General features: G+C 56.8%; 2 protein-coding genes across 3 annotated transcripts; both read left to right on the top strand.

Moving 5' to 3' along the window:
- The first annotated feature begins 1,584 nt into the window (after nt 1-1,584).
- HES5 (hes family bHLH transcription factor 5) lies at nt 1,585-2,274 on the top strand. Of its 2 annotated transcripts, XM_003793209.2 has the most exons (3): nt 1,585-1,685; nt 1,765-1,930; nt 2,015-2,274. In XM_003793209.2, exons 1-3 carry the CDS (start codon nt 1,632-1,634, stop codon nt 2,272-2,274), a joined length of 480 nt encoding a protein of 159 aa, XP_003793257.1. In that variant the 5' UTR covers nt 1,585-1,631. The 2 variants fall into 2 exon arrangements, with proteins under 2 accessions (XP_003793257.1, XP_012662727.1); XM_012807273.1 differs by having other exon boundaries at nt 1,627-1,685; nt 1,765-2,274.
- A 2,573-nt stretch (nt 2,275-4,847) lies between these two features.
- On the top strand, nt 4,848-23,275 carry PANK4 (pantothenate kinase 4). Its single transcript, XM_003793207.3, has 19 exons — nt 4,848-5,013; nt 10,364-10,446; nt 10,813-11,027; nt 11,293-11,476; nt 11,760-11,852; nt 12,251-12,404; nt 13,353-13,534; nt 14,054-14,135; nt 14,320-14,420; nt 16,803-16,958; nt 17,059-17,171; nt 17,454-17,541; nt 18,584-18,735; nt 20,664-20,719; nt 20,962-21,011; nt 21,370-21,474; nt 21,910-22,010; nt 22,158-22,226; nt 22,794-23,275. Exons 1-19 carry the CDS (start codon nt 4,890-4,892, stop codon nt 23,005-23,007), a joined length of 2,322 nt encoding a protein of 773 aa, XP_003793255.1. The 5' UTR covers nt 4,848-4,889; the 3' UTR covers nt 23,008-23,275.
- The last annotated feature ends 981 nt before the right edge of the window (nt 23,276-24,256 follow it).

Below are 24,256 nucleotides of genomic sequence, written 5' to 3'. Positions count from 1 at the left end.
ACTGTCCCAACTGCTTTCTGAATGGGCCCACCCTTGGGTAACCAATGGCTCCTTGTGCTGAGCGACCCCTGGAGCCAGGTCCACCAAACAACCCACTCAAAGCCATAGGCTGCTGCCAAGACGCAGGGGGTGGACTCCTGATTGGACTTTTGTTAAGCCCTGGCCACATTTGGATATTGCAGCCATCTGTCCAGGGAACTGAGCTCCTGGATTTAAACTCTGGCTAAAGTGTCCTGATGCCAGCTCCTGGCTCCCAGGGCTGAGGCCCTTCCGCTTGGACCTGGCTGGGCCCCAATCTCCCCCTAGGAGGCAGTCCAGACCCCACCTCCTCCCTTAGTCTCTGCAGCAGAGAGACAAAACTATAACCACTCTAGGTGAAGGGGGTCTCTCAAGGGACCCTCTCCTAGTGGCCTGAGGTTGCTTGCCCCAAAGCAGCTTCTGGCCCTCAGCTCAGCTGGCCGGGTTATCGGGGCTAACCAGTCCAGGCCAAGTTACCTGAACTGATAACCAGGGTTATCAGTTGCTCCCACGGGTCCCTAGGGGGCCCATTGGAGCTGGTGTACCCATGTGGGCTCCAGGCCTGCCCAGCTCTGATTCTCATGTCTGCCACCTGGTACCACCCCCTCCCACTAGTAGGACACTGAAGGAAGGCAAGCTTGACCAGTGCCTCCCAGGCCAGGCAGAAAGGTGATGTGTGGCTGCTGCTTCTCGTTAGTCTGACGTGAACAGTGACTTTGCCAAGAGCTATAGGCCCTCGTCAGCTCCACAGACGCTGCAGTAGGAATCCTGGCCAGATGGGGATGGGGAGAGGCCTCGAGGGGCACCTGCTGGTTCACAGAGCAGCCCAGATGCTCTGCCTGGTGAATTACGGAGGGTAGCATGCAGAAGCTCCCCAGGTCTGTCTCAGTGCCACACTCAAAGCTGAACTTTTCACACGCTCTGGCCAGCCCTGGAAACTGCCCAAAGCCCTGCCATTTTAGAGGTCTGGATAAGTCATGAGTTCAGGTGACAGTCTGGAGGTTTGAAACATGGGCTAGCAAGGCTCATGTGAAGAGCCTCTCCTTCACCCCCTCCCACCTGTGGGCAGGGTACAAGTACTTGATCAGGAGAGTGAGGTCCCTGTGTCACCTCTGGGTGCAGGACCAGCAGGTCCCTGCCAGGGAGGGCACCCATCCTCCCATGCACTTGTTAATTCCAAAGCTTTTCCCTTATCTGCGCCTGTGGCCTCTGCCAGCAGTAGGGAGTCGCGGAGGAGGGGGTGTCGCTCCTTCCTGGCCGCAGCCTGGGAAAAGGCAGCATATTGCGGCGCGGGGCTCCCAGCATCAGGCCCGGGATGCTAATGAGGCGAGCGCGTTCCCACAGCCCGGACATTGTGCCGCGCGGCCCACCTGCTCCTCGGGGAGCGCCCATTGTGCCCACGCCGATTCACAGGCAATTCAGCGTGCGCTAATGGGCCGGCTCCTTTGTGCGGCCCGCGCGCCATTGGCCGCAGAGTGTGGGAACGGCCGCGGCGCCCGGGCCCCAGGCGCCAGGCTGCCGCCCGCGCCTATATAGGGCGCTAGAGCGCAGGGCCGGTGTCCGCGTCAGCCCGGGACGTGCCCGCCCGCCTCGCCGCCGCCCCCGCGCCAGGCATGGCCCCCAGCACCGTGGCCGTGGAGCTGCTCAGCCCCAAAGAGAAGAACCGAGTAAGTGCCAGCCCGTCCGGCGCGCGGTCCCCAGCGGTCCCCGCGCCGGCGCGGCGCCTGACACCACCTCCTCCCGCAGTTGCGGAAGCCGGTGGTGGAGAAGATGCGCCGGGACCGCATTAACAGCAGCATCGAGCAGCTAAAGCTGCTGCTGGAGCAGGAGTTCGCCCGGCACCAGCCCAACTCCAAGCTGGAGAAGGCCGACATCCTGGAGATGGCCGTCAGCTACCTGAAGCACAGCAAAGGTGAGCCCGCTCGGCCGCCCGCCCCGGCCGCTCGCCCCGCCCCGGCCCGGCCGTCCGCGCTCACCGCGCCCCGTGTCCCTGCAGCCTTCGCCGCCGCCGCCGGCCCCAAGAGCCTGCACCAGGACTACAGCGAAGGCTACTCGTGGTGCCTGCAGGAGGCCGTGCAGTTCCTGACCCTCCACGCCGCCAGCGACACGCAGATGAAGCTGCTCTACCACTTCCAGCGGCCGCCAACCGCGCCTGCCACAGAGCCCAAAGCGTCCAGCGCTGCGCCCGCGCCTGCGCCCGCCCCAGCCAAGGCCGCTGCGCGTCAGCCTGCCTGCGGCCTCTGGCGGCCCTGGTGACCGGCGAGGACCAGAGGGCGAGCCCGTTCCTCTCGCATGTAGGGAAGAGCCTTCCCACCGGCGTCGGGCCCCAGGCGTGGACGCCCCTTCTCCGGAAGGCTCCCTCCCTAGGCTGGCCGGCCAGCAGGGGAGTCATTCTCAGAGAATGTGTGTGCAGAGTCCTTGTCGATTTAGGACAATCAGGGCCCGTCTTCTGCCAAGTGTCTGACCCCAAGGGGTTGTTTTGTGTTGGTATTTCAGCAAGTGACTTCTGGGAAGTCCCCGGCCACCGGGGTTCTATGATATCTGTAGGTGGCAGGGGCTCGGTGAGCGGGCCCCCAGCCTGTAGAGGACTTTCTTCAGGGCCTGTTGCTGCTGGGCCAGCACCCCGCAGGCGGCCGTGCCGTGGGCACATTTGCCTTTTGTGAAGGCTGAACTCAGGGTGTATCCTCATAGGAAAGGTTGTCAGCCTGGACAGCACCAAGGGCCACATGGAGCCCAGGCCCATGGGCCCTGCGTGTGCTTGGTGGGCTGGTGGGGCTCACAGTGGGCTATGTTGGGGGGGGTGTCTGTACTATGATCCTCAAAGGATTCTTCTGTGTGGGTGGGTGCACATGGGCATGACTTGTACTCAGAATTTGAACTCTTGGTCACGTGGGTGCCATGGGGCTGCTCTGAAGACTTCAAATAAAATCTAAGTCCTCCTTGGTTGTCTGTTCTTGTGCCTCACACCTGTCCTTGGCAGCCATGGGGTCAGATCTACCATGGGCACTCCCATGGCAGGCAGCCACCGGGGAACTGGTCCTCACCAGTGACCCTCTAGACACAGAAGGGCCAAATCCTGGCTGAGGGAGGAAGGTTGGAAAGTGAGAGGGCAGAGGAGTAGCTGGTTGGAGGGCGGGGGGGTGAGGGAGAGAGCTGGTGATGGGCAGGGCCCCTGGGAAGCTGGCTGGAGAGGCAGCGGTGGTGGGAGCCAGCTCCCTGGAGGTGGGAATGGGGGAGAATAGGACCTTCATCATTGTCCACTGAGTGGGGGAGCCGGAGGCCACAGCCTGGAAGCAAAAACTGGCTTGGCCAGGCCAAACAAACAGGAGAAAATATTTGCCCCCAGCCCCTGCCCCACCCCACCCCCACAGCCTGTAGCACCCTGGACAAGTTCGCAGGGCACCTGCTTGACTGGTCCACGGCACCATCGCTGCAGGCCTGCTGGCCACTTGCCAGGATTGAGTCAGGCGGTGCTGGCCGTGAACCTGCCAGGGATGACCTGCTGTCTCACAAAGGGCACCTATTTTTAGGTAGCTACAGGGTGTTAACCAAGTCTGAAGAACCCAGAGCCACAGCTCCCAAGCATCCTAGCTCCTCTAGGGCAAAAGCCACTCAGCAAGCAGTGTAAGAAAGCATGCATTCCCACATCCTCTGCTCCCACGCCCATGCCCGGACGTGGGCCTGCTCTGCCCTGCTGCTTCTGGCTCTGCACCACCTCCCTCCCTGTCTGTCCCTCCAGACCAGTCTCTTGAGTCCCTGCTAAACTCTGGGTTGGTAAACAGAAAACAGAATGGGGCTCCATTTGTTCCACATGTTTATTGCATGTGCAGCTGGTATGTGGGGTGTGAAGAGAGACAACTGTGCATCCTGCCAGGCTGGCCCACCACACACTTGCTGCCAGGGTCTGAGTCCCCTGGGGTCTGTGCCCTATCAGGAGCAGACGTTCCTCTCCCACCCAGAGTGGTACACCCACCCCTTTGGAAGACACAGACCAGGCTGTGTTCTCCCTAAGACCTTGCCTGACACACCAGTGGGTCACCTTGGAGCTCTGAGTTTGTGTTGCTCCAAAGGTCTGTGTCCCAGGAACCCTGCCAGGCAGCTGGCGTTACCTTCAGCGTGTAGAAACACACAGTGACAGGCCCAGGGTCACCTGGGAGGCAGATGCTGAAGCCACCTTAGGGCACCATCTGTTTGTTTTCCACACTGGGCAGGGCCTCTAGAAGGCATGCATTTCCCAAGGGTCACCGCCGTGCCAGCAGGGGGTTCCCTGCACATTGCTTGTCCTGTGCTCGGGTGTGGGGTGCCTCCTCAGTGTGCACCCTGTGCTCTGCCACAACACTAGAGCCTACATCTCCCGTAGCTGCAAGTATGCATCCCACCAGGGCCGGGGGCTCCTCCAGGGCAGGGTACCCAACTTCCCTAGTTTGCATGAGACTTAGCACGGAAAGTCTCACAATCCCGGGGAACTGAGGTGATGGGTCATCCCAGCAGAGATAACACAGGCATTATTCGCCTTGGCAAGGAAGACCAAGGTAACAACAGCAGGAGCACACTGGAAAGGGCAGGTCTGAGAGTCTGCAAACCAAGGCGTCCTCCCCGGCAGCTGGAGTGCGGCCTGGTCCGCCTGGCCAAAGAACATTACGCAGATGTCCTGCGTTCGATCTCTGGAGGCTAAGTGCCCGCCCTCCCACAGCCTCAGGCCTCTCAGACCCTTGCCCAGGACTGGCCAGAGCCCGCCGGCAGCCGACAAGAGCGACGAGCGGGGCGGGGCCGGAGTCTCATTAGCATAATCTATGCGCAGAGGGCGTTTAGCAGTCAAATATATGCGCATATATCTCCATGGCTGATGAGACTGGCCGGGCACTTTCAAAATGGCGGAGTGTGGAGTGAGCGGCAGCGGGAGCAGCGGGGACAGCCTGGACAAGAGCATCACACTGCCCCCAGATGAGATCTTCCGCAACCTGGAGAACGCCAAGCGCTTCGCCATCGACATAGGTAGCCGTGGGCCTGGTAGCGGGCGCGGGCGCGGCGCGGGCGGGGCGCGGGCGGCGGGCCGACAGGCGGGGGCGATGAGAAGGACGAAGGGCGGGGGTGCGGTCCCCGCGCACAGCCTCATGGGCCTTGCAGTCCGCGCGGTCCCGCGCACACCCTCCCGGGCCTCGTAGTCCAGGAGGCGCAGGCGCGCGGGTTCGGGTGGCAGCCGCACTACAGCTCCCGGCAGACCCTGCGCGCGCCGCAGCGAGGCGCGCTGGGCCCTGTAGTCTCCGCGCTGCTGTCCCTGAGCCAAGAGGCCTGCGTCCGCCGTCGCCTGCTGCGAGAATGGCTCGAATCTTCCGCGGGAAGGTCCGCCCCCTGCCACCACCGGTGGGCAGCCTGAGATTAGGGGTCCTTCTTTGTGGCCGAGATGAGGACAAGCGTGGCCCCACATTGGCCCCGCATTTCTGTGGCCTGACCCGCTGTGGCCCGCGGGCCCAGCCGAAAGGCCAGCTCCACCCTAGCCTACGCTCTCTGGAGTGTGGCCCTCCAGCACGAGTGCAGGCGACCGTGGACGTGGAACTTTGAACTTATCCTTAGGTTTTCAAAGCCTCCCATGCCTTCCCGTGGCTTTCAAGGTAGCCGAGCGCTTCTAGGACCTTTTAGGGGCGGTGCTGCAGACCCTCACGCCCTCCTCCTGTGCCAAGGGCCATGCTCTCAGTCCTGACCAAGCGCAGGGCTAAATGTTTCTGAAATGCAATTGCAGTTAACCTCCTCCCACGCTGCTGACTTCTTCACACTGCCCACCAATCCCTTGAGGAAGTGCAGGGATTCCACACAGGGATGAAAGAACTTGCCCAGGGTCGCCTGGCTGGTGGGTGCCAGAACCAGTATTAGAACCCAGCTCACCCCACTTGCTCCGCTGCTCTGCCCATGTTTCAGGGGGGAAGGCTTGAGGGTGGATGGCTTCACTGGGGGAAGCACCAAGGGACCACTAAGGCTTGGCACACATCCCCTTAGCCCTGATCAGCTATAGGCTGAGTTTGCTTGCCAGCTGGTAGCTGTCAGTGTGAGACGGTGAAGCCCACCAAAGCAGGTTGGTGTCCTGAAGCCTCAATCCCCAATACGACACCTGATCTGTCTTAGCTGCTCAGTAAATACTTAAGTAGACAAAGTACTGCCTGCTTCCCACCTCCCTGGAAAAGTTAGGGCATAAGAAACAGACCAAGGCTATTCCTTCCATGCTTTTCGCTTCTGGTGCATTAAATGCATTCCGTGTTCTGGAGTCCTGGGCTTGAGGTGTCACTCTCCTTGTGGTGCCCCAGTAAGGGAGGAAAGTGTTCCCCAGGGAAGTAGGGAGCAATGAGAATGGAAACATGGCCTAGATCATTGGTTCCTACCTTGTAGTGAGCTTATGAGAGACAGTGCTTTGGGCGGGGGTGGGCTTGGACTGGTGACAAGTGTGAGGATGAGCATGAAAATACATCTGGAAGGAAACCTGGCAGAACTTGGTGACTGGACACTGGGTGGAGGTGGTGAACTTGCAAGCCAAACCTAGGGTATTGCTCACAGTGGGCCTCTCCAGAGGCTGCCCAGCCGGCGCTCCACCTTGAGTCCTCCACCCACACCCAATAGAGTGTGTGCTTTGAAAGACTCTGGACTTCCTTCCGCTGCCCTCACACTGGGGGTTCTAGAATGTTAATGGGAACAAGTTGGGGCTAAATGTTACTGAAATGCAATTGCAGTTAACCTGCATAAGTCTCCTGGGGAACAGCTTATAGAAAGGGGCTTACCATGAGTGTTCTGTGTGGTTGGAGCCACAGACTTAGAGCTGTCCAGGAAGGGCTGCCCTAGCTCTGCAGGGCCTTGGAGCACTGGCCTGCCTTTCCTGCCGAGCTCAGGAGGCAGAAGGACTTTCAGAAGGACCTATTTCATGTTGGTATTTGTTTCCTCTCTTTGAAAGTTTCTCCCCTGGGTCCTACGTATCTGGTTCTTAAGAGAACATATTTACTGTTACTGAGGACAGAGCTTTGTTATTACTACTGCTGCTGGGCGGTCACAGTTCCATAACCCAAGGATCTGCAAAGCCATTGTGTTTGTTCAAGTGTTGCTTAGAAACGGGCTTTTTCCATTTCCTCTTCCCTCGCCTATGTTCCTGCATCCAGGAGGCCTCAGCTGCTCTGTGTTCTGGCAAGCCCTTTCCCTTTCTCCGTTAGAGGTACCAATGTCACCTGGGTTGATTCACTTCGAAAGCATCAGGGATATATTACATGCTTGCTTGAAACTTCTATCTGACCTCAGGTTTCTGTGAGCTGCAAGGAGGGTCCCACAGGGAGCATGTGAGATAGGAGGGGCCACAGGGCAGTGATGTGCTGGACTGACCCGCTCTTCTCAGCACCCACAGAGGAAAGACGGTGGAAAAGAAGACTGGCCCCCATGAGCCAGGGTGACAGGTCTTGGCTTAGGTGCTGACGGGTGCGGTTGATCTCACCTCTAGGAAGCTTCTTAAACCAGGTGATGCCGTTGGCCTTGAGTGGAGTATGGGCTAGCCTGGAGTATGGGAGAGCCTGAGAGGTGGCCTGCCAGGGAGCAAGCCTTGTGACTGCATTGTCAGGTGTGGTCTACCACACTAAACTCACTTGCATTTGACCCACCACACCCCAGGCCCCTTTTGGTTCCCTCCTGGGAGAGGGAAATAGGAAGATGGGGATCTTGCCTTGACTGGCTTCTTAGCAGGCGTTGCTTGTGGGTGGGGCAGATCTCACCCCCACCCCCATCTCTGCTGTGGCCTTTTTTTGCATGTGAGTTAAAAGTAACCCAAAGAACACAGATCCTGAAATTGGACTTCTGTGACTTCAGAATTTTTTTTTTTTTGAGACAGAGCCTTAAGCTATTCCCCTGGGTAGAGTGCTGTTGCATCACAGCTCACAGCAACCTCCAACTCCTGGGCTCAAGTGAGTCTTCTGCCTCTGCCTCCCAAGTAGCTGGGACCACAGGTGCCTGCCACAACACCTAGCTATTTTTTGGTTGCAGCCGTCATTATTGTTTGGCAGGTCCAGGCTGGATTTGAACCCGCCACCTTAGGTGTATGTGGCTGACACCTTAGCCACTTGAGCCACAGGCGCTGAGCCTGTGACTTGGGAATTTTTTTTTTTTTTTTTTTTTTTTTTTTTTTTGAGACAGAGCCTCAAGCTGTCCCCCTGGACAGAGTGCCGTGGCATTACAGCTCACAGCAACCTCCAACTCCTGGGCTCAAGCGAGTCTCCTGCCTCCGCCTCCCAAGTAGCTGGGACCACAGGCGCCCACCACAACGCCCGGCTATTTTTTGGTTGCAGCCGTCATTGTTGTTTGGCGGGTCCGGGCTGGGGATTCGAACCCGCCACCTTAGGTGTACGTGGCTGGCGCCTTAGCCGGTTGAGCTATAGGCGCTGAGCCGGGAATTTTTTATAGTGATTTTTGACCAGGCTCTTAAAACATACATTTATCTTCTAGTATCTTCTGTGTTTTTAGAAAATGATTTATTCATAGAGGTGAATTGGACCACATGTGTTTTAATGGAGCTCTCGGGCCAGGCCAGGCTAGGCTCAGGGGTAGGAAGGAGGGGTAAGGAGGCTTAAGACCATGGGGAGAGGACGAGGCCACCTGTGACACATCCACTAAACCACACCAGGGCCACCCAGGGTCCTGGCAGAGGCAAGGTCACAGGGCCACCCTGGGAGACCCATCTATGCCCTCTGGCGGTGGCTCCACAAGACAGGCTGCCATCAGTCTTGGAAAAGCTGGTTTCATTTTTGTGATGTGGAACAGCTTTAACACCTGCATGCCTTGGTGTTTCCAAATCCATTTACTGACTTGAGGCTGTGATCTCATATTCCCATAGTATTTTGTCTCAAAACAAATCAACTGTTTGAAAATCATTTTAGCCTTCTTACTCTTATAATGTGGGAGTTTTGCTGGTTTCTCTAAGTCACTCTGCAGCATTTTGTTTGTCCTGTTTTCGTTCCGGGGCCTTCAAGTCTATGAGTGTAACCGAAGCTTCACAAATACCTCTTCTCTGATTTGGAAATGAGGCTGGGTGCGATAGCTCACACCCATCATGCCAGCCATCTGGGAGGCTGAGGCAGGAGGATCATTTGAGGCCAGGTATTTAAGACCAGCCTGAGCTAGAACAAGACCCTATCTCTACCAAAATAGAAAAAAAATTTGCACGTGGTGGCTAACACCACTATAGTCCCAGCTACTCGGGAGGCTGAGGCAGGAGGATGCTGGAGCCCAAGAGCTGGAGGCTGCAGTGAGCTATGATGGCACCACTGTGCTCTAGCCCAGGGAAAGAGTGAGCTAAAAAAAAAAAAAAAGCACATTGAAGTCCATACTTAAAAATGCCTTGTTTGAGAATCTTTTTATTATAACTTACTCTAAAATGTATTTCAGGTAAATGAAGTCCTATTCTGTTTCCTGATATGTAGTTCAGACTTTGATTATAACATGTGTGGGGCTGCAGGGCTTCCTGAGAACATCAGAAAGACTCTGTCCGGGGGTGGAGGAGCTTGGGTGGCTTCTATGTGATTCTTCTGGCCACTTAGGGGCTGGGGCTGTATCCTGCAGCTCAGAGCCTCTGGAGGGTAGGGCGCAGCTTCCTAGCCTTTGTCTCTCAGAGTTCTCTGAAAAAGATGGGTGGTCAGGTGTGTACTTCTTGAATGAAAACATCCTACACTTGTTGGCTTATTGTTTTGGTTCATCAGCAAGATCAGAGCTTGAAATTGAAATTTCTTAAACCATTAAGGATTGCCAAGGTCTCCCAGAAATGGGCTGGTTTCATTTGCTCTGTAGGACTCAGTGCCACAGGGGAAATGAAAAACCTTGAACTCATTGGGATTAGGACCTGAAGATGGAAATAACTTTTTATTTTGAGACAAGATTCCCACTGTCTTGCCCTGGGTAGAGTGCCATGGGGTCAAAGCTCACAGCAACCTCAAACTCTTGGGCTCTACGGATCTTCCCTCATCCTCCCAAATAGCTGGGACTCCAGGTACCTGCCACAATGCCTGGCTGTTTTTTAGAGGCAGGTCTTCCTTTTGCTCAGGCTGGTCTTAAACTCCTGAGCTCAGACTGCTGGGATTACAGGCATGGTCTTGGAAAGAACTTTTAAAAGAAACAAAGCATTTTGATTCAATCCTTCGTTTCTCTCCTTCCTCTGTTTTGTGCCCACAGGGCTTTTAAGTCCAAGTAGCATCAAACACCTTGACCATAGAGACTCCAGGATATAGAGACAGACATCTGGAAACTCCCCAGAGAGCTCAAAGAAGGGTGAATGCCTAGGCCTCCTTTCATCCCAGCCTAAATTTTGCCTGGCTTTTGTCTCCCCCTGTAGGTGGATCGTTAACTAAGCTGGCTTACTATTCAACGGTGCAACACAAGGTCGCCAAAGTGAGGTCTTTTGACCACTCAGGAAAGGTGAGCTTGTGCTGCAGCCACCTATGGGCAGACCCAGTGGCCTGGGGCCAGGCAGCTGCTTCCCTGTCATCCTGGACTTGGCACTTCTCTTTGTCACGCCCGCAGTTCTCTTAGCTGTTCGGGAAGTCTTTAGTATGGACAGCCCTCCCTGTCTTGTGCTCAGTGTCCCTTCAAGCCCCCTTGCAGGGATGTTTACACCTGCTTGAGATCCTTGGGGAGGTTTCCTCATGCTCTTGGGCTGCCCTGGGGTCTCTGGAGTCCTGGCCCCTCCTCTCTTGCCCTGGACTCTGCCTAGGAACTGCAGCTGCTGCCCCAGCCCCACCCATCTCCAGGTGGATGCAAACGGCCCCAAACCTTCTCTTCCAGGACATGGAACATGATCACGAACCACCCTACGAGATTTCCGTTCAGGAAGAGATCACTGCTCGGCTGCATTTCATTAAGTTTGAAAACACCTATATTGAGGCCTGCTTGGACTTCATCAAAGACCACCTGGTCAACACCGAGACCAAGGTCATCCAGGCGACAGGAGGCGGGGCGTACAAGTTCAAGGACCTCATTGAGGAAAAGCTACGGCTAAAGTGAGTGGGTGGGTGAGGAAAACATACCCACCCACCCCCGCCACTCCCGTGGGCACCGGCAGCTACAGGGAGGACAGTTGTCAGTGCTGTGTGAGCTGTCCCTGCAGCCACTGCTCTCAGAAGCCTCAGCTTGGCTGTGCCTGGCAGCCGTGTCTGCAAGTGACCACGTCACACGGGGGTGCTGCCCAGCCTGGCTCTGCTGATCGTGGTCAGTCCCTTTCTGTGGCTTGGACTCTTTAAGGAGCTGGGCTCCCTTCCTTTTCAGGGTTGACAAGGAGGATGTGATGACATGTTTGATAAAAGGCTGCAATTTTGTGCTGAGGAACATCCCACAGGAGGCCTTCATTTATCAGAAGGATTCTGACCCCGAGTTCCGCTTTCAGACAAACCACCCCAACATCTTCCCCTACCTTCTTGTCAATATTGGCTCTGGAGTCTCTATTGTGAAGGTGAGAGTTGGCTTCATAAATGGCTGAATGAATGATTCAGCCACTGTTGGTTAAGCACTTGCTCTGTGTGGAGCCAAATGCTGTGCCCAAGGACAGAGATAAACCTGGCAGGGACTGGCATTCCTGGAGATGAGGCCCAAACTGCAGGCCCTTGCTGCTGGCATTGGTGAGGCCCAGACCAGCCTACAAGGGCATCCTCACTCTGGCAGCATGGGGAGGGGGAGTGCCCCAACCACAGCACCCCCACAATCCTGCTGATATGCCCACCCTGGTCCTGTCCCAGGTGGAGACTGAGGACAGATTTGAGTGGGTTGGCGGCAGCTCCATTGGAGGTGGCACCTTCTGGGGCCTTGGGGCTCTGCTCACCAAGACCAAGGTAGGCTCCAGCTGTGGGGTGCTCCTGGGTGCATGGGGGCTTCTGGCCTCCCAGGGAAGACTGGAGGCTGTGTGACCTGAGGCTACTGCCTGGCTGGGTGTGCTGTGCAAGAGGCTCCATCCTTGGCCTCCCTAAGTGCACTGGGCTCTGAAGGATGGGTGTCCAGGTGACCAGAACAACCCCCAGCAAGCGGCACACAGTCCTGCTCACCACCCGTCACTGGTGGCAAGTGGGAGGGAGAGCTGCTTGAACTCTCACCTGTCAGTGGTGGCACATGGGTAGAGACGGTTATTTGAACTTAGGCTGCGGGGGCAGCAGCTTTCTGTGGCCTGTGGGTGGGAGGGTCTGGGGTCTCCTAGCTCTGGGCTTGCAGCTCTCCCTCCCTTCTGTCCCTGCAGAAGTTCGATGAGCTGCTGCACCTGGCCTCGAAGGGCCAGCACACAAACGTAGACATGCTGGTGCAGGACATCTATGGGGGTGCCCACCAGACCCTGGGGCTGAGCGGCAATCTCATCGCAAGCAGCTTCGGGAAGTCAGCCACCACTGACCAAGGTACCCACGCAGCCTCTGTCACCGTGGGGGGCCAGAGGCAGTTCTCTGGGACCTCAACAGCAGCACACTTGGGATCCTGGGGACAGCAGTCTGACCACTGGCTGTCAGGTCTACATGCCAGCTCCTTGGAGAGATGGGCTCCAGGAGTCCGCCCATGACACTCACCCATCAGGTCCCCGCAGCTCAGTGTAGTGCAGGCCTGTTTTATAAATAAAACATAAAAGTAAAGCATAAAAGTAAAGCATAAAAGTAAACACCTTCAGTCTCCATTTGGGAGAAACTACATGGGCAGTTCCTGTGAGTTACAAGTGGTTTGGGTCCCCTGCACCTTAGAAACCAAAGCCTGATCCCCTTAGGAGTGATTCACCTGTCACGGGTGTCCTGTGCTCTGGAGCTCTCCCCCTCCCTCACCCCAACCCTGCACCAGAGCTCATACCTCCCACCTGGTCCCCCACCCCACACCAGAGCTCACACCTCCCGCCCCATCCCCCATCCCTCACCAGAGCTTACACCTCACACCCTCCTCCTTCATCCTCCACCTGCACTCATGCCTCCCACCCCCAGAGCTTACACCTCACACCCTCATCCCCCACCAGCACTCATGCCTCCCACCCCCCACCGGTGCTCATAAGTCACACCCTGTCTCCCACCATCAGAGCTCACACTTCACACCCTGTCCTCCACCCTCCACTCCACCAACACACACCTCACACCCTGTCCCCCACCCCTCACCTGTGCTTACACATCATACCCCATTCCCCTATCAGAGCTCATACCTCACACCCCATCCCCCACCCCCCACCAGTGCTCACACCTCATACCCGACCCCCCAATCAGAGCTCATACCTCACACCCCCACCCCCCACCCGTCACCAGCGCTCATACCTCATACCCCATCCCCTACACCCTAACAGTGCTCACACCTCATGTGGTCTCTCTACTCCTCAGAGTTCTCCAAGGAGGACATGGCCAAGAGTCTGCTACACATGATCAGCAATGACATCGGGCAGCTTGCCTGCCTCCACGCCCGGCTGCATAAGCTGAACCGGGTATACTTCGGGGGCTTCTTCATCCGGGGCCACCCTGTGACCATGCGTACCATCACCTACAGCATCAACTTCTTCTCCAAGGTAACGGTGTGGCCTCCCCAGCGCTGTGGCTGCTTCTGCCCCCCCCCCCCCGAACAGTCGCCTGACACAGACCCACATGTCTCCCAGAGCGGCAAACTGCCCACCCTGGCTCACCAGGGAGCCTGGCACCCACCCATCCCTCCCTCTGGCCAGCATGAATTCCCTGCACTTTGTGGCACTGTGTCTGCTTATGGGTCTGAGCATGTCACCATGATCCACACTCTAGGGACAGTCTCCCCGTCAACAAGGGTCAATACCACTTAGAAACACTATACAGTGCCTGCCAACCAGGCCTGCCCTCAGTGTACTGGGCCAGTCAGCAGCCCAGCCAGTGGTGGTTAATCTCATAGAAGGACTCTGACTCAGGTTCTTGAGCCAGTGGGTGCAGACCATTGCCCAGTGTGCTGGGGACGGCACTGGGAGGGCATGCAGCATGAGGCACCTGTCAACTTGGTTTAGAGCAATTCCCACTGCCAGGGCTGCCTCTGACCGGCTACACGTGGGCTTTGGCCATGGCAGGGGGAAGTCCAGGCGCTGTTCCTGAGGCACGAGGGCTACCTGGGCGCCATTGGCGCATTCCTGAGAGGGGCCGAGCAAGACAGTGAGTAGGGCAGCCTCTGCCTCTGTGGGCAGCTCGGCCACGAGGACCGCGGCCTGTGGTCAAAGCAGCGGTGGGCGGGGGGCTGAGGCCTCAGGGCTAACTCAGTACGTTTGTGCCCTTTCCTGCCCCACTTTCACCCTGGATCAGGGGCAAGGCTGACCCGAGCACCGGCCTCTCTTTCCAGACCCCAACCAGTATAGCTGGGGGGAGAACTACGCGGGTAGCTCCGGGCTGATGAGCACTGCACCTGAACTGGGCCCCACACAGCGGGCAAGGAGCGGCACTGTGAGTAGCACTTGGCTGTTGGGGTCTTGAGTGAATAGTCTGTACCGGCTAACCGCCAGGGTCCCTAAGAACAACCCCATCACGGTGGCAGGTGCACAGGTGCCCTTCTAACGAATGACACACATGTGCTTGGGGCCTGAGCATAGACTGCAGGCTTATCCTTAGACACCTGAGCCCAATGTTGGCGGCCTTGGGGCCTGAGCACAGACTCCAAGTTTGTCCAGAAATGTCTGAGCCCGCTGTCCCCAGCTCTGGGGCCTGAGTGCAGACTCCTCCAGGCTTATCCCGACACATCTGAGCTAGCTGCTATTGGCCCTCGAGTTTGTGTCTGCTGTCACGTTTGTGAAACTCAGTGGCAGCTCTGTGTCTGGCCCAGCCCCTGTTGCAGAGAGTACACTGGTTCAGGGAGGACCAGGGGTCCCAGCTCATAGCCAGGTCAGGGTCAAGCCCTGGAGTAATAGGAACCTGCTCTTCTCAGATCCTTTCCTCAAATTCCTACTTGGGGTGAAGCGCATGGGACTGAATGGTGGGTTTGTCCTCGGCTGAGCAGAGCAGAGCGCTTTGTGGTTGGCAGGCAGAGAGATGGACCTATTGGTGGGAGCAGCTGTGAGCAGTATACCCTGGCTGGTTTGTTCCCTTTGCAGCTCAGTGAGCAGACACCTGGCCACCTAAGTAGTAGGTGGTCAGAGCACCCCCTTCAGGGACCAGCTGCTAGCATAGTTGGCAGAAAATTGCCTTTTTTTTTTTTTTTTGTAGAGACAGTCTTACCTTATCTGCCATGGTGTCACACAGCTCACAGCAACCTCCAACTCCTGGGCTTAGGCGATTCTCCTGCCTCAGCCTCCCAAATAGCTGGGACCACAGGCACCTGCCACAGTGCCCAGCTATTTTTTGTTACAGTTTGGCTGGGGCCAGGTTTGAGCCCGCCACCCTCGGTCTATGGGGCTGGCTCCCTACCCACTGAGCCACAGGCGCCATCCTGGAAAGTTGCTTTTCGTTTGGGAACACAGGTCCTTGTAGGTGAGAACATTTTCAGGATCATGCCAGATCAGGTCTTGACTTCTCAGGAGCGCTCCCCTCAGCTCACACAGTGTGGGGCCCGCACAAGCATTGCTGCACCTGCTATGGCGGGATGGGGGTGGGAGGACCCCCTGCGGGCGGAACACAGGCTCCTGGCTCACTCATCACTGAGGACTAGTATTTGGAAGAGGGGCTGGTGTCTGCCAGCCTATTTGCGATTTGTCAAATGTTTGCTCAGATTCTTGCTTCAGCAATTGTAAAATTAAATTCTGAGAGGGCAGCAGTCCTTTGTCAATGCCAGTGCAACCTGGGGTGTCCTTTGGTGATGCCGCTATGAGGAGGAGCCACCTTGGCAGGAGTCTGTTTTGTGCTCAGCTGCCCCCGGTGTCCTCAAGGGGTCGGGAATCCTGTATCACTGAGGGACAGACCTGAGTGTGGAAAGACCAAGCTGCTGCTTCAGGTTTACACAGCCCAGAAGAGGCAGAGCTGAGACTGAAAGTCCCATTCTGTCAGGATAGTGGGGAGGGCCCAGGGCTATCAGGCAGGCCCACAGGGAAGGCAGTGACCGAGGGGCCCACCACGGTTCACAGACAGCTCCTGTCACCTTGCTTTCATGACTTTGGAGATGTAGCAGCTTTCCCTGCTTCATGGAGGTGTGTTTTTACGCTTTGAAAGTCTTTCTCTCTCGGTAGATCTCACCATCCAGGCAGCCTCAAGAGTTGCAGGCAGAAGCGCCCCTGAGAAGGGTCTCAGGAGCAGCTGTGGAGGGCAGGGAGGGGCCTGGTGCACTTGCAGGAGTCCAACTCTCCCAACAGATTATAGAAAGCACCTCAGTCGGGTGGTCATCTGAGAACACCCAGGGGCCTTGTGTGCTGAGCAGTGGCCTGGCCCTCGCTGAGTGCAGCCTAGGGGCCAACATGCCATGAGGACTTGTAGCCCTGTGTGGAGAATGTGCTAGGAGTGGGGCACACTGGTGCGCAGTGAGGGCGGCAGACACTGGCACCAAGGAGCAGGGAGCAGCAGGTATCTGGACACTTGGGAGTGTAGGACACCATGTGAGTTGGTGTCAGAGCAGTCAGGGAAATCATCACTGTGTGGGTGTTGGGTCAGAGGGGCAACTGCAGGGGTAGTGGGGGGGGGGGCTTACAAGGTCAGGGGCCACACTGGGAGTCTTCTGGAGCAGACTGAGCCCCATTTCAAATATAGCGTCTGGCTCAGGCTGCTGGCCAGGGGTTCACATCTGTGCCTCAGAGTGAGGCAGTGTCAGTCTCTCCATCTTATCGGAAAGTGGAATTTACAAGGGGATGCTTTGGTCTTCCAGGAACCAAGATGATGTCTCCACCCTGTTGCTTCTTTTTCCAGTTTGACTTACTGGAAATGGACCGGCTGGAGAGGCCACTGGTCAACCTGCCCCTCCTCCTGGACCCATCCTCCTATGTACCTGACACCGTCGATCTCACTGATGACGCCCCAGCCCGCAAGTACTGGCTCACCTGCTTTGAGGAGGCCCTAGACGGGGTGAGTCCGTGTGGGGTTCCAGTGGGACTATTCTGAGCCCCCGCACAGCTAGCTGGTGATGAGGGGTGGGCTGGTTGATGGCTGATTGCCCTATCGGTAGGTTGTGAAGCGTGCCGTGGCGAGCCAGCCAGATTCTGCTGATGCTGCAGAGAGGGCGGAAAAGTTCCGACAGAAGTACTGGGACAAGCTTCAGACTCTGAGGCAGCAGCCGTTGTAAGTGTGTGCTGTCCTGGTGTGTGGCCACCTCTCTGCGTGCACCTCTATGAGGAGTGGCTGTGCTATTGGCTCTCAGAGCCCTGCTGGGGGAGCTGGGGTGCAGGCCCAGCAACTGTGGGCACCCCGGCAGCCTCCTCACTCCCCTGGCTGCCTTGGGCTTCCCGGGCTGCACGAAGACAGCCATAGTGAAATTGAGGGTGTGTGGACACGTGGGTACTCAGCCACTGCCCTCAAGGCCTCTGCCCTGCTTAGCCACCCTCCACTGTGGTCTGTCCCCAGTGCTTACGGGACCCTGACTGTGCGCAGCCTGTTGGACACGAGGGAGCACTGTTTGAACGAGTTCAACTTCCCGGACCCCTACTCCAAAGTGAGTGCCGCCCATTCTCAGGCAGGTGTGTGCCAGCAAGGGCTTCTGCTCACACCATTGTTGATCTCTGTGGCGAGGGCATCCTGTCCTGTCTGGGGCCATGCTGGTTCAGTGATGGCTCAGTGCTAGTGACAGGACTATGTGGTGCAGCTGCTGCTAGCCAGAGCCTCTGCTGACAGTGGCTGCTGTAGACCTGCATTGGAGGCTGCCACAGTGACCCCACAGATGACTAGAGGCTGGCAGGACTGCAGGGTGGTGGTGAAGGGAGAAAAGGGGAGCAGGATCTTGGAGAGGCACCACCACCTTCTACGGGAGCCAAGAGTCAGCTGCAAAGAGGGGGGACCACTCCTGCTCCCCAGGGGGCCTCAGACCCCAGGGCTTTCCATCTGCTCGCCTCCAGGAAGCTAGGCACCCCAGGCCACCTCTCCTCCCTGCGCTGAGGGCTAAGCACCCCGAGGTTGGCATCCCTGGGATCAGTCTCGCTTCTCTATGTCTGATGGCTGAGCCTAGAAACACTACCCTCTTCCTGGCCTCTTCTGACCCCTTCTGTCGAGGACCAGTGTCACACTGCTTCACCTACCTGTCACTCACACAGGACATCTGGTGACTGGGCAGGCCTGGGTGTCATTAGTGTGGACGTTAGGCATTGGGCACCCGTGGGGGTTTGTTGTCCACCCTTGCCCTCTCCCTTGGCCGCTGCTCAGGTACATGGGAGCTGAAACTCCCCCAGTCTTATCCTCAGAGTACCGTGCAGCTGTGGGCTGACAGCAGCAGCACTGCTAGCCCTTCCCTCCTGAGTCTAACAGGGGCTTTCTGCAGTGTGATCTGAGTGCTCAGGCTCTGGAGGGAGCATTGAGTGCATGTGCTCCATCCCCGCAGGGTTAGCACAGCCCTGTGAGCTCTTGACAGTCTCAGTGCAGGGTCCTTCCTCAGTGGTGCTCTGCTGAGGACCCTGGAAAGCTCCTGAGAGTGGTCCTAGGGAAGGGCCACGGTGTGGTTAGGACACATTTCCACTCAGAATCCAACGTTTCGTGTCCCGCAGGTAAAGCAGAAAGAGAACGGCATTGCATTGAAGTGCTTTCCGAAGACAGTTCACTCCCTGGACTCACTGGGTTGGGAGGAGAGGCAGCTGGCCCTGGTGAAAGGCCTTTTGGCAGGGAACGTCTTCGACTGGGGGGCCAAAGCTGTGTCCGAGTAGGTACCTGCAGTCCCGACCACCCTGTTCTTTTTTTTTCTCTCTGTCGGCAAGGCTCCAGCCGGGTGATCCCACAGCCCCTCCATTCCGTCCAAGGCTGCCCCAGCCTGGGCCGACTGCCTTGCACACAAGGAGGTGGGGTAGGGCCCTAAGGGGTGACTGGGCAGTTAGTGCTTCTCAGGCTTTCCTGATCATGAGGCCTCGGTGGTGAGCACACAGTGCCCTGGGGCTGTGCCAGCCCTGCGCCCTTCCTATGGTTCTGTATGATGGAGGCCTTGGGGTGTGGGTTTGAATTTGAGGCTGACATTTTCAGTGATCAAAATCCAAATGCATGTTTATCACATACAGTAGGAATTGAATGGTATTTACTACATGAATTGAAAAAGTACTTGGTGGTGGGGCAGCACCTGTGGCTCCCTGGGCAAGGTGCCAGCCCCATATACCAAGGGTGGCAGGTTCAAACCCAGCCCTGGCCAAACAAAAAAATAGCTGGGCATTGTGGCAGGCACCTATAGTCCCAGCTACTCAGGAGGCTGAAGCTGGAGAATCGCCTAAGCCCAGGAGTTGGAGGTTGCTATGAGCTGTGTGACACCACGGCACTCTACCAGGTGATAAAGTGAGACTCTGTCTCTACAAAAAAACAAAAAAAGTACTTGGCAAAGCATTCAGCAGATTAAGGTGTGGGCTTCGTGTGCCCCTAAGAACATTAGGTGTCCTCTCCTGGGCTCCCAATCTGTGGGTATCCTGGAAATGAAACATTTCCACAGTGACTGACCTCAGTTGGTCCCTGGCCTCACCGGTGACCCCATAGCGTTGTGGTCCCTCCCTTTGTATGTGGGGCCAGCAGGAGGCAGCCTGGGTTCCCATTGGGCATGACACAGGCTTCTCACAGGATAGCAGCTGGGCCTAGCCTCTGGGCTCTCCCTGGGTCCACTTATGTGTGCTTGCACACGTGTGACCACATCCCTCCTGCCCTCATCACTGCTGCCCTTTAGGAAGCGCTCCCTGTGGCCAGCATGCTGGAGACATTTGACAAGGGCCCTGCACCCCTGGGCATAGCTGTGCCTTATGCCCAGCAGCTCCCCACACATATCCTTCCCAGGGGGACATACATTTATGAGACTCTCTTGAGATTTTATAATTTATCTTGAGAAATATGGTTTATCGTTCTTTTAAAACCTCTGCCCACTGGCTCGGTGCCTGTAGCACAGTGGTTACTGCGCTAGCCACATACACCAAGGCTGGTGGGTTTGAATCCAGCCCGAGCCAGCTAAAACAACAACAACTGTAACAAAAAATAGCCGGACGTTGTGGCAGGCACCTGTAGTCCCAGCTATTTGGGAGGTTGAGGCAAGAGAATCACTTAAGCCCAAGAGTTTGACATTGCTGTGAGCTGTGATGCCAGGGCACTCTACCAAGGGCAACATAGTGAGACTCTCTGTCTCAAAAAAAAAAAAAAAAAATCACCTCTGTCCAGGCCAGACACAGTGGCTCACGCCTATAATGCCAGCACTTTGGGAGGCGAAGGTGGGTGGACCACCTGAACTCAGGAGTTCAAGACCAGCCTGAGCAAGAGTAAGACCCCATCTCTAAAAAAATAGCCAGATGTTGTGGGCACCTATAGTCCCAGCTACTCGGGAGGCTGAGGCAAGAGGATCACTTGAGCCCAAGAGTTTGAAGTTGCTATGAGCTGTGATGCCATGGTACTCTACCGAGGGCGACAAAACAAGACTGTCTCAAAAAAGAAAACAAAAACCTCTGCCCAGCAGCCTCTGGACTTTTTGCTGAACAGAAGGCAGTGATAACTGCCCATCATTAGCTGTGCGTTTGTTCTGCTTAGGAAGTGCTGTATTTGGGGTTTCCACATTAAACTATATGGGCTGGAGTTTTGCTTTTGTTTTCTTAACTTTTTTTCTCCTCCACACAGTGTTCTTGAATCCGACCCCCAGTTTGGGTTTGAAGAAGCAAAGAGGAAGTTACAAGGTACGGACGCCTCAGGGCTCCTGTGTCTAAGACACTCAGTGTCTGGAATGTTCTCTGGAGCAGTGAATACAGTGGCATAGTCAAGGTCCAGGCACTCTCCTGGTCGTGGCTTTGTCATCTAAGCTCAGGGAGTCAGTAAGAAGCTGCCCCCAGAGAGAGGAAAGTTGAACATGCATCTCAGAAGCCATATGCAGACCCAACCACAAGCAGTGTACTAATTTTGTGTCCTGTGTCTCATGCAGAGCGCCCCTGGCTCGTGGACACCTACAGCAAGTGGCTTCAGAGATTAAAGGTGCGTGGAGGTACCCCACTTCTGCCCTGGGGGGATGGGACCTGAGCCCAGAGCCTAGGAGGTAGGGGCCCAGATGGTTGTCACAGAGGGAAGTGGGTGGGAAGCAGCTCCTCGTTACTGTCACAGACCCCTGAGCCGAGAATCAAATCTGCAGAGTCAAGGTGTTTGAGCTCCCATGGTGACCATTCCTTGGGCCATTGCCCCCAGCTCCAGCAGGCTGGCCCATTCAGCACCCACTGTGCCTCTGGGATCCCAAAGCCCTGGCCCAAGCCCCTACAGGGGGAGTGCAGAGGGTGGTGGTGTCTCAATCACTTGAATGCACCTGTTCCCAACTGAACGTCCTGGTTTTGTCTTGCAGGGGCCCCCTCATAAATGTGCCTTAATTTTCGCAGATAACAGTGGAATAGACATCATTTTGGGAGTCTTCCCCTTTGTCAGGGAGCTACTCCTTAGAGGGACAGAGGTGAGTGAGGAGGTGGGTGGGACCCTTCCCTGGGCTCCTCTGCCGTGGTGGGGTTGGCACTGCCGTGGGCCTCTGGCAGCAGTGGGCAGAGCTCCTTGTCCACAGCAGGCAGGTGCAGGAGAGATGGGATGGCTGGGGAGTGGATGGCTTCCAGCCTCCCCCGGTGCAGGATATGGTGCAGGCTTGAGCCCAGGTATTGGTGGGGAGAGGCTTCTGGGGTGTGACTTCGTACTGACTTCTGAGCAGGCCCTGCTCTAGTGTCAGCGGAGCAGTGAGGTAAGCTGGCGTCTCTGCACCTCAGCAGCTGGCCAGGCCAGGTGGGCAGCACCACCCCTGCTAGGACTTGCCGTCAAGACCCTAGGGTAGGCACAGGCTGGCTCTGTGCTAGGTGGCAGCAGCAAAGGACTTTATAGAGCCTGGGCCCTCCCACTGCAGGTCATCCTGGCATGCAACTCGGGCCCAGCCCTGAATGACGTGACCTACAGTGAGGCCCTCATCGTGGCTGAGCGCATCGCAGCCATGGACCCTGTTGTCCAGTAAGCATCAGGTGGCGGTGCTGGGAGGCACCTCTCACAGGGAGGGAGCGCCCCGTGGGCTTAGCAGGTCCTGGGAGTTGTCAGGCAAGGGGGAGGCTTCCCAAGGTGCCACCCTCCAGGGGCGCTGACCACCTCGTGCCCTGGCAGCTCTGCACTCAGAGGGGAGAGGCTGCTGTTGGTACAGACGGGCTCCAGCTCCCCATGCCTCGACCTCAGGTAATGCATCCCCAGGCCCACACTGCCCCCCACCATCCTAACCACAGACCAGGGTTGGCCTGGGGAGAGTCACGATGCCATCCCTATGTGAGACTATTGGGGGGGGATTCAGGGTCCCCGTGTGGATTGCAGAGGACAACCAATTGGTCACACATATGTTCCTGCCCACCCACCTCTGAAGTGAGAAAGGGTCGTGAGTGAAACCCAGTCTCTGGGGCCTTCACTGTTGGTCTGTGTGCCCCTCATCCAGTTACTAACCAAGAGGAAGGGCCTAAAATCTGTGGAAAGTAAGATCCCCTGAGGCAGTGGTTCTTGAGAACCGCTCCCCTGAGGGCTGGGGGGTGGAAAACTGAAAGGCCTCATCAAGGTGTTTTCAGCTAGAGCTGCTTTTGCTGCCCAAGGGAGGCCTGGGGGAGGCAGCTGCCAGGCAGAGGCTGATTTGGAAGCCCCCACATTCATGACTGAGCCTGGGGGCTTCCCAGCCCCTGCTGGCCACTGCCCTCCAGGGAAGCAGAGTTTGGAGCCCCTTAGCCCAGCCCCTGCCTCATTGCCACCTTCTCTCCAAAGCCGCTTGGACAAGGGGCTGGCTGTGCTGGTACGGGAGCGAGGTGCAGACCTAGTGGTCATCGAGGGCATGGGCCGTGCCGTCCACACCAACTACCACGCAGCCCTGCGCTGTGAGAGTCTCAAGCTGGCGGTCATCAAGAATGCCTGGCTGGCTGAGCGGCTAGGTGGCCGGCTTTTCAGTGTCATCTTCAAGTATGAGGTTCCAGCTGAGTGAGGCGCCTGCTTCTGCCAGACTGTTTTGCTTGTCACTGTCAGGAGTGTGTTTTTACCACACGGGGAAACTGCATTCAAATTAAAATATTTATATTGTGCTCTGTGACATGGGGCATGCACCCCAACCGGCACAGTCGCGCCGCGTCTGTGATGGAAGATGCAGCTTTTGTCCTGTGAGACGTTGTATTGGAATATATTTAATTGTTAAATAATCTTTTATATATGTATAAATATATAAATATATACACGTGTGTCTGCTGGAATGAGTGCTGAAGGCTGCACCAAATAAGAGTTTTTAAGTGAGGCCAGAGCGCCTGTGCCTTTGTGCTTGGTTTTGGAGGTGGGCTGGGCCTTGGCTGTCTACAGCATGTTTGGGTGGTGGGGAGGGGTGAACAAGAGGGGAGCCATTTCCTCCAGTTACTTCCAGAACTCTTCTGGCACATGCACACCCACTCCCCTGTGACCCTGGCCCATGGGTCCAGGTGTCTCCCGCCGCCTGCTTCCAGGCAGAGGGTGCAGACTGCTGTGTCTGTCTAGCGCATCAATCATTTCGCTGTGCTGGCTCTGAGCATTCCTGACTCCAGCCCACAGGGAGGCCAAGGGCGTTGGGTACCCTCAGAACAGTGCAGAGTCCTGAGCCCAGTGTCCCCAGGATCCTGCCTGTGGCTGAGGTGAGCATAAGGTGGGCACAGGGTGGGGGTAGCCAGCAGCAGGGGCCACTGGGAGTACTCCAAGATTTCTGGAGGTCTCCAGCCCTGGGTCTCCTCCCTCAGGTGGCATGTCCCTGGGAGCCAGCAAGAGCACCCCTTGGAGTGACTGGCTGGAAAGCAGGCCCCATTCTGAGCTTAGAGAATTCAGGGGGCTCGGATGTCCCACAGTAGGAACTATTGGTGGCATGTTAGCTGCCAGACGGGTCCTGAGGAGGCCACCCTGCTGCCTCATTCCTGCCAGGCCTCTCCAGATTGAGAACCTCACTGAGGACCCACAAGTAGGTGCTATCCTATGTCACCTTCCAGACAGCTTTGCTCAGAGGTCTGGGTCCTGAGTCGCGGAGCTGGGCACACCCAAGGCTGAGACAGGCAGTAGGGTTCTCACCTGCCTGTCCCCTCCTCCCAGCTTTAGGGCAGCCCTCAGTGATGTGTCTGTGTGATCTGCCCTAGGAGTGCCTGGATGGGACAGGGCCCTCCTACAGCAGCCGCCAGGTGGCAGCAGGTGTCATGACACTGGGCAGCTGAAGGGACCTGGCAGTC

Source organism: Otolemur garnettii, unplaced genomic scaffold (assembly GCF_000181295.1).
Source record: "Otolemur garnettii isolate 467f Iridium unplaced genomic scaffold, OtoGar3 scaffold00067, whole genome shotgun sequence".
In the NCBI taxonomy this organism is placed as follows: domain Eukaryota; kingdom Metazoa; phylum Chordata; class Mammalia; order Primates; family Galagidae; genus Otolemur; species Otolemur garnettii.
Note: the sequence above shows the minus strand (reverse complement) of the source record. Positions and strands in the feature narration are given on the sequence as shown.

Coding starts and splice junctions, on each gene's coding strand:
- HES5 (XM_012807273.1), top strand. CDS start 1,632: ATGGCCCCCAGCACCGTGGCCGTGGAGCTGCTCAGCCCCAAAGAGAAG. Junction 1,686..1,764: donor GCCCCAAAGAGAAGAACCGA/GTAAGTGCCAGC, acceptor CTCCTCCCGCAG/TTGCGGAAGCCGGTGGTGGA.
- PANK4 (XM_003793207.3), top strand. CDS start 4,890: ATGGCGGAGTGTGGAGTGAGCGGCAGCGGGAGCAGCGGGGACAGCCTG. Junction 10,447..10,812: donor CTTTTGACCACTCAGGAAAG/GTGAGCTTGTGC, acceptor CTTCTCTTCCAG/GACATGGAACATGATCACGA. Junction 22,011..22,157: donor GCCATGGACCCTGTTGTCCA/GTAAGCATCAGG, acceptor GTGCCCTGGCAG/CTCTGCACTCAGAGGGGAGA.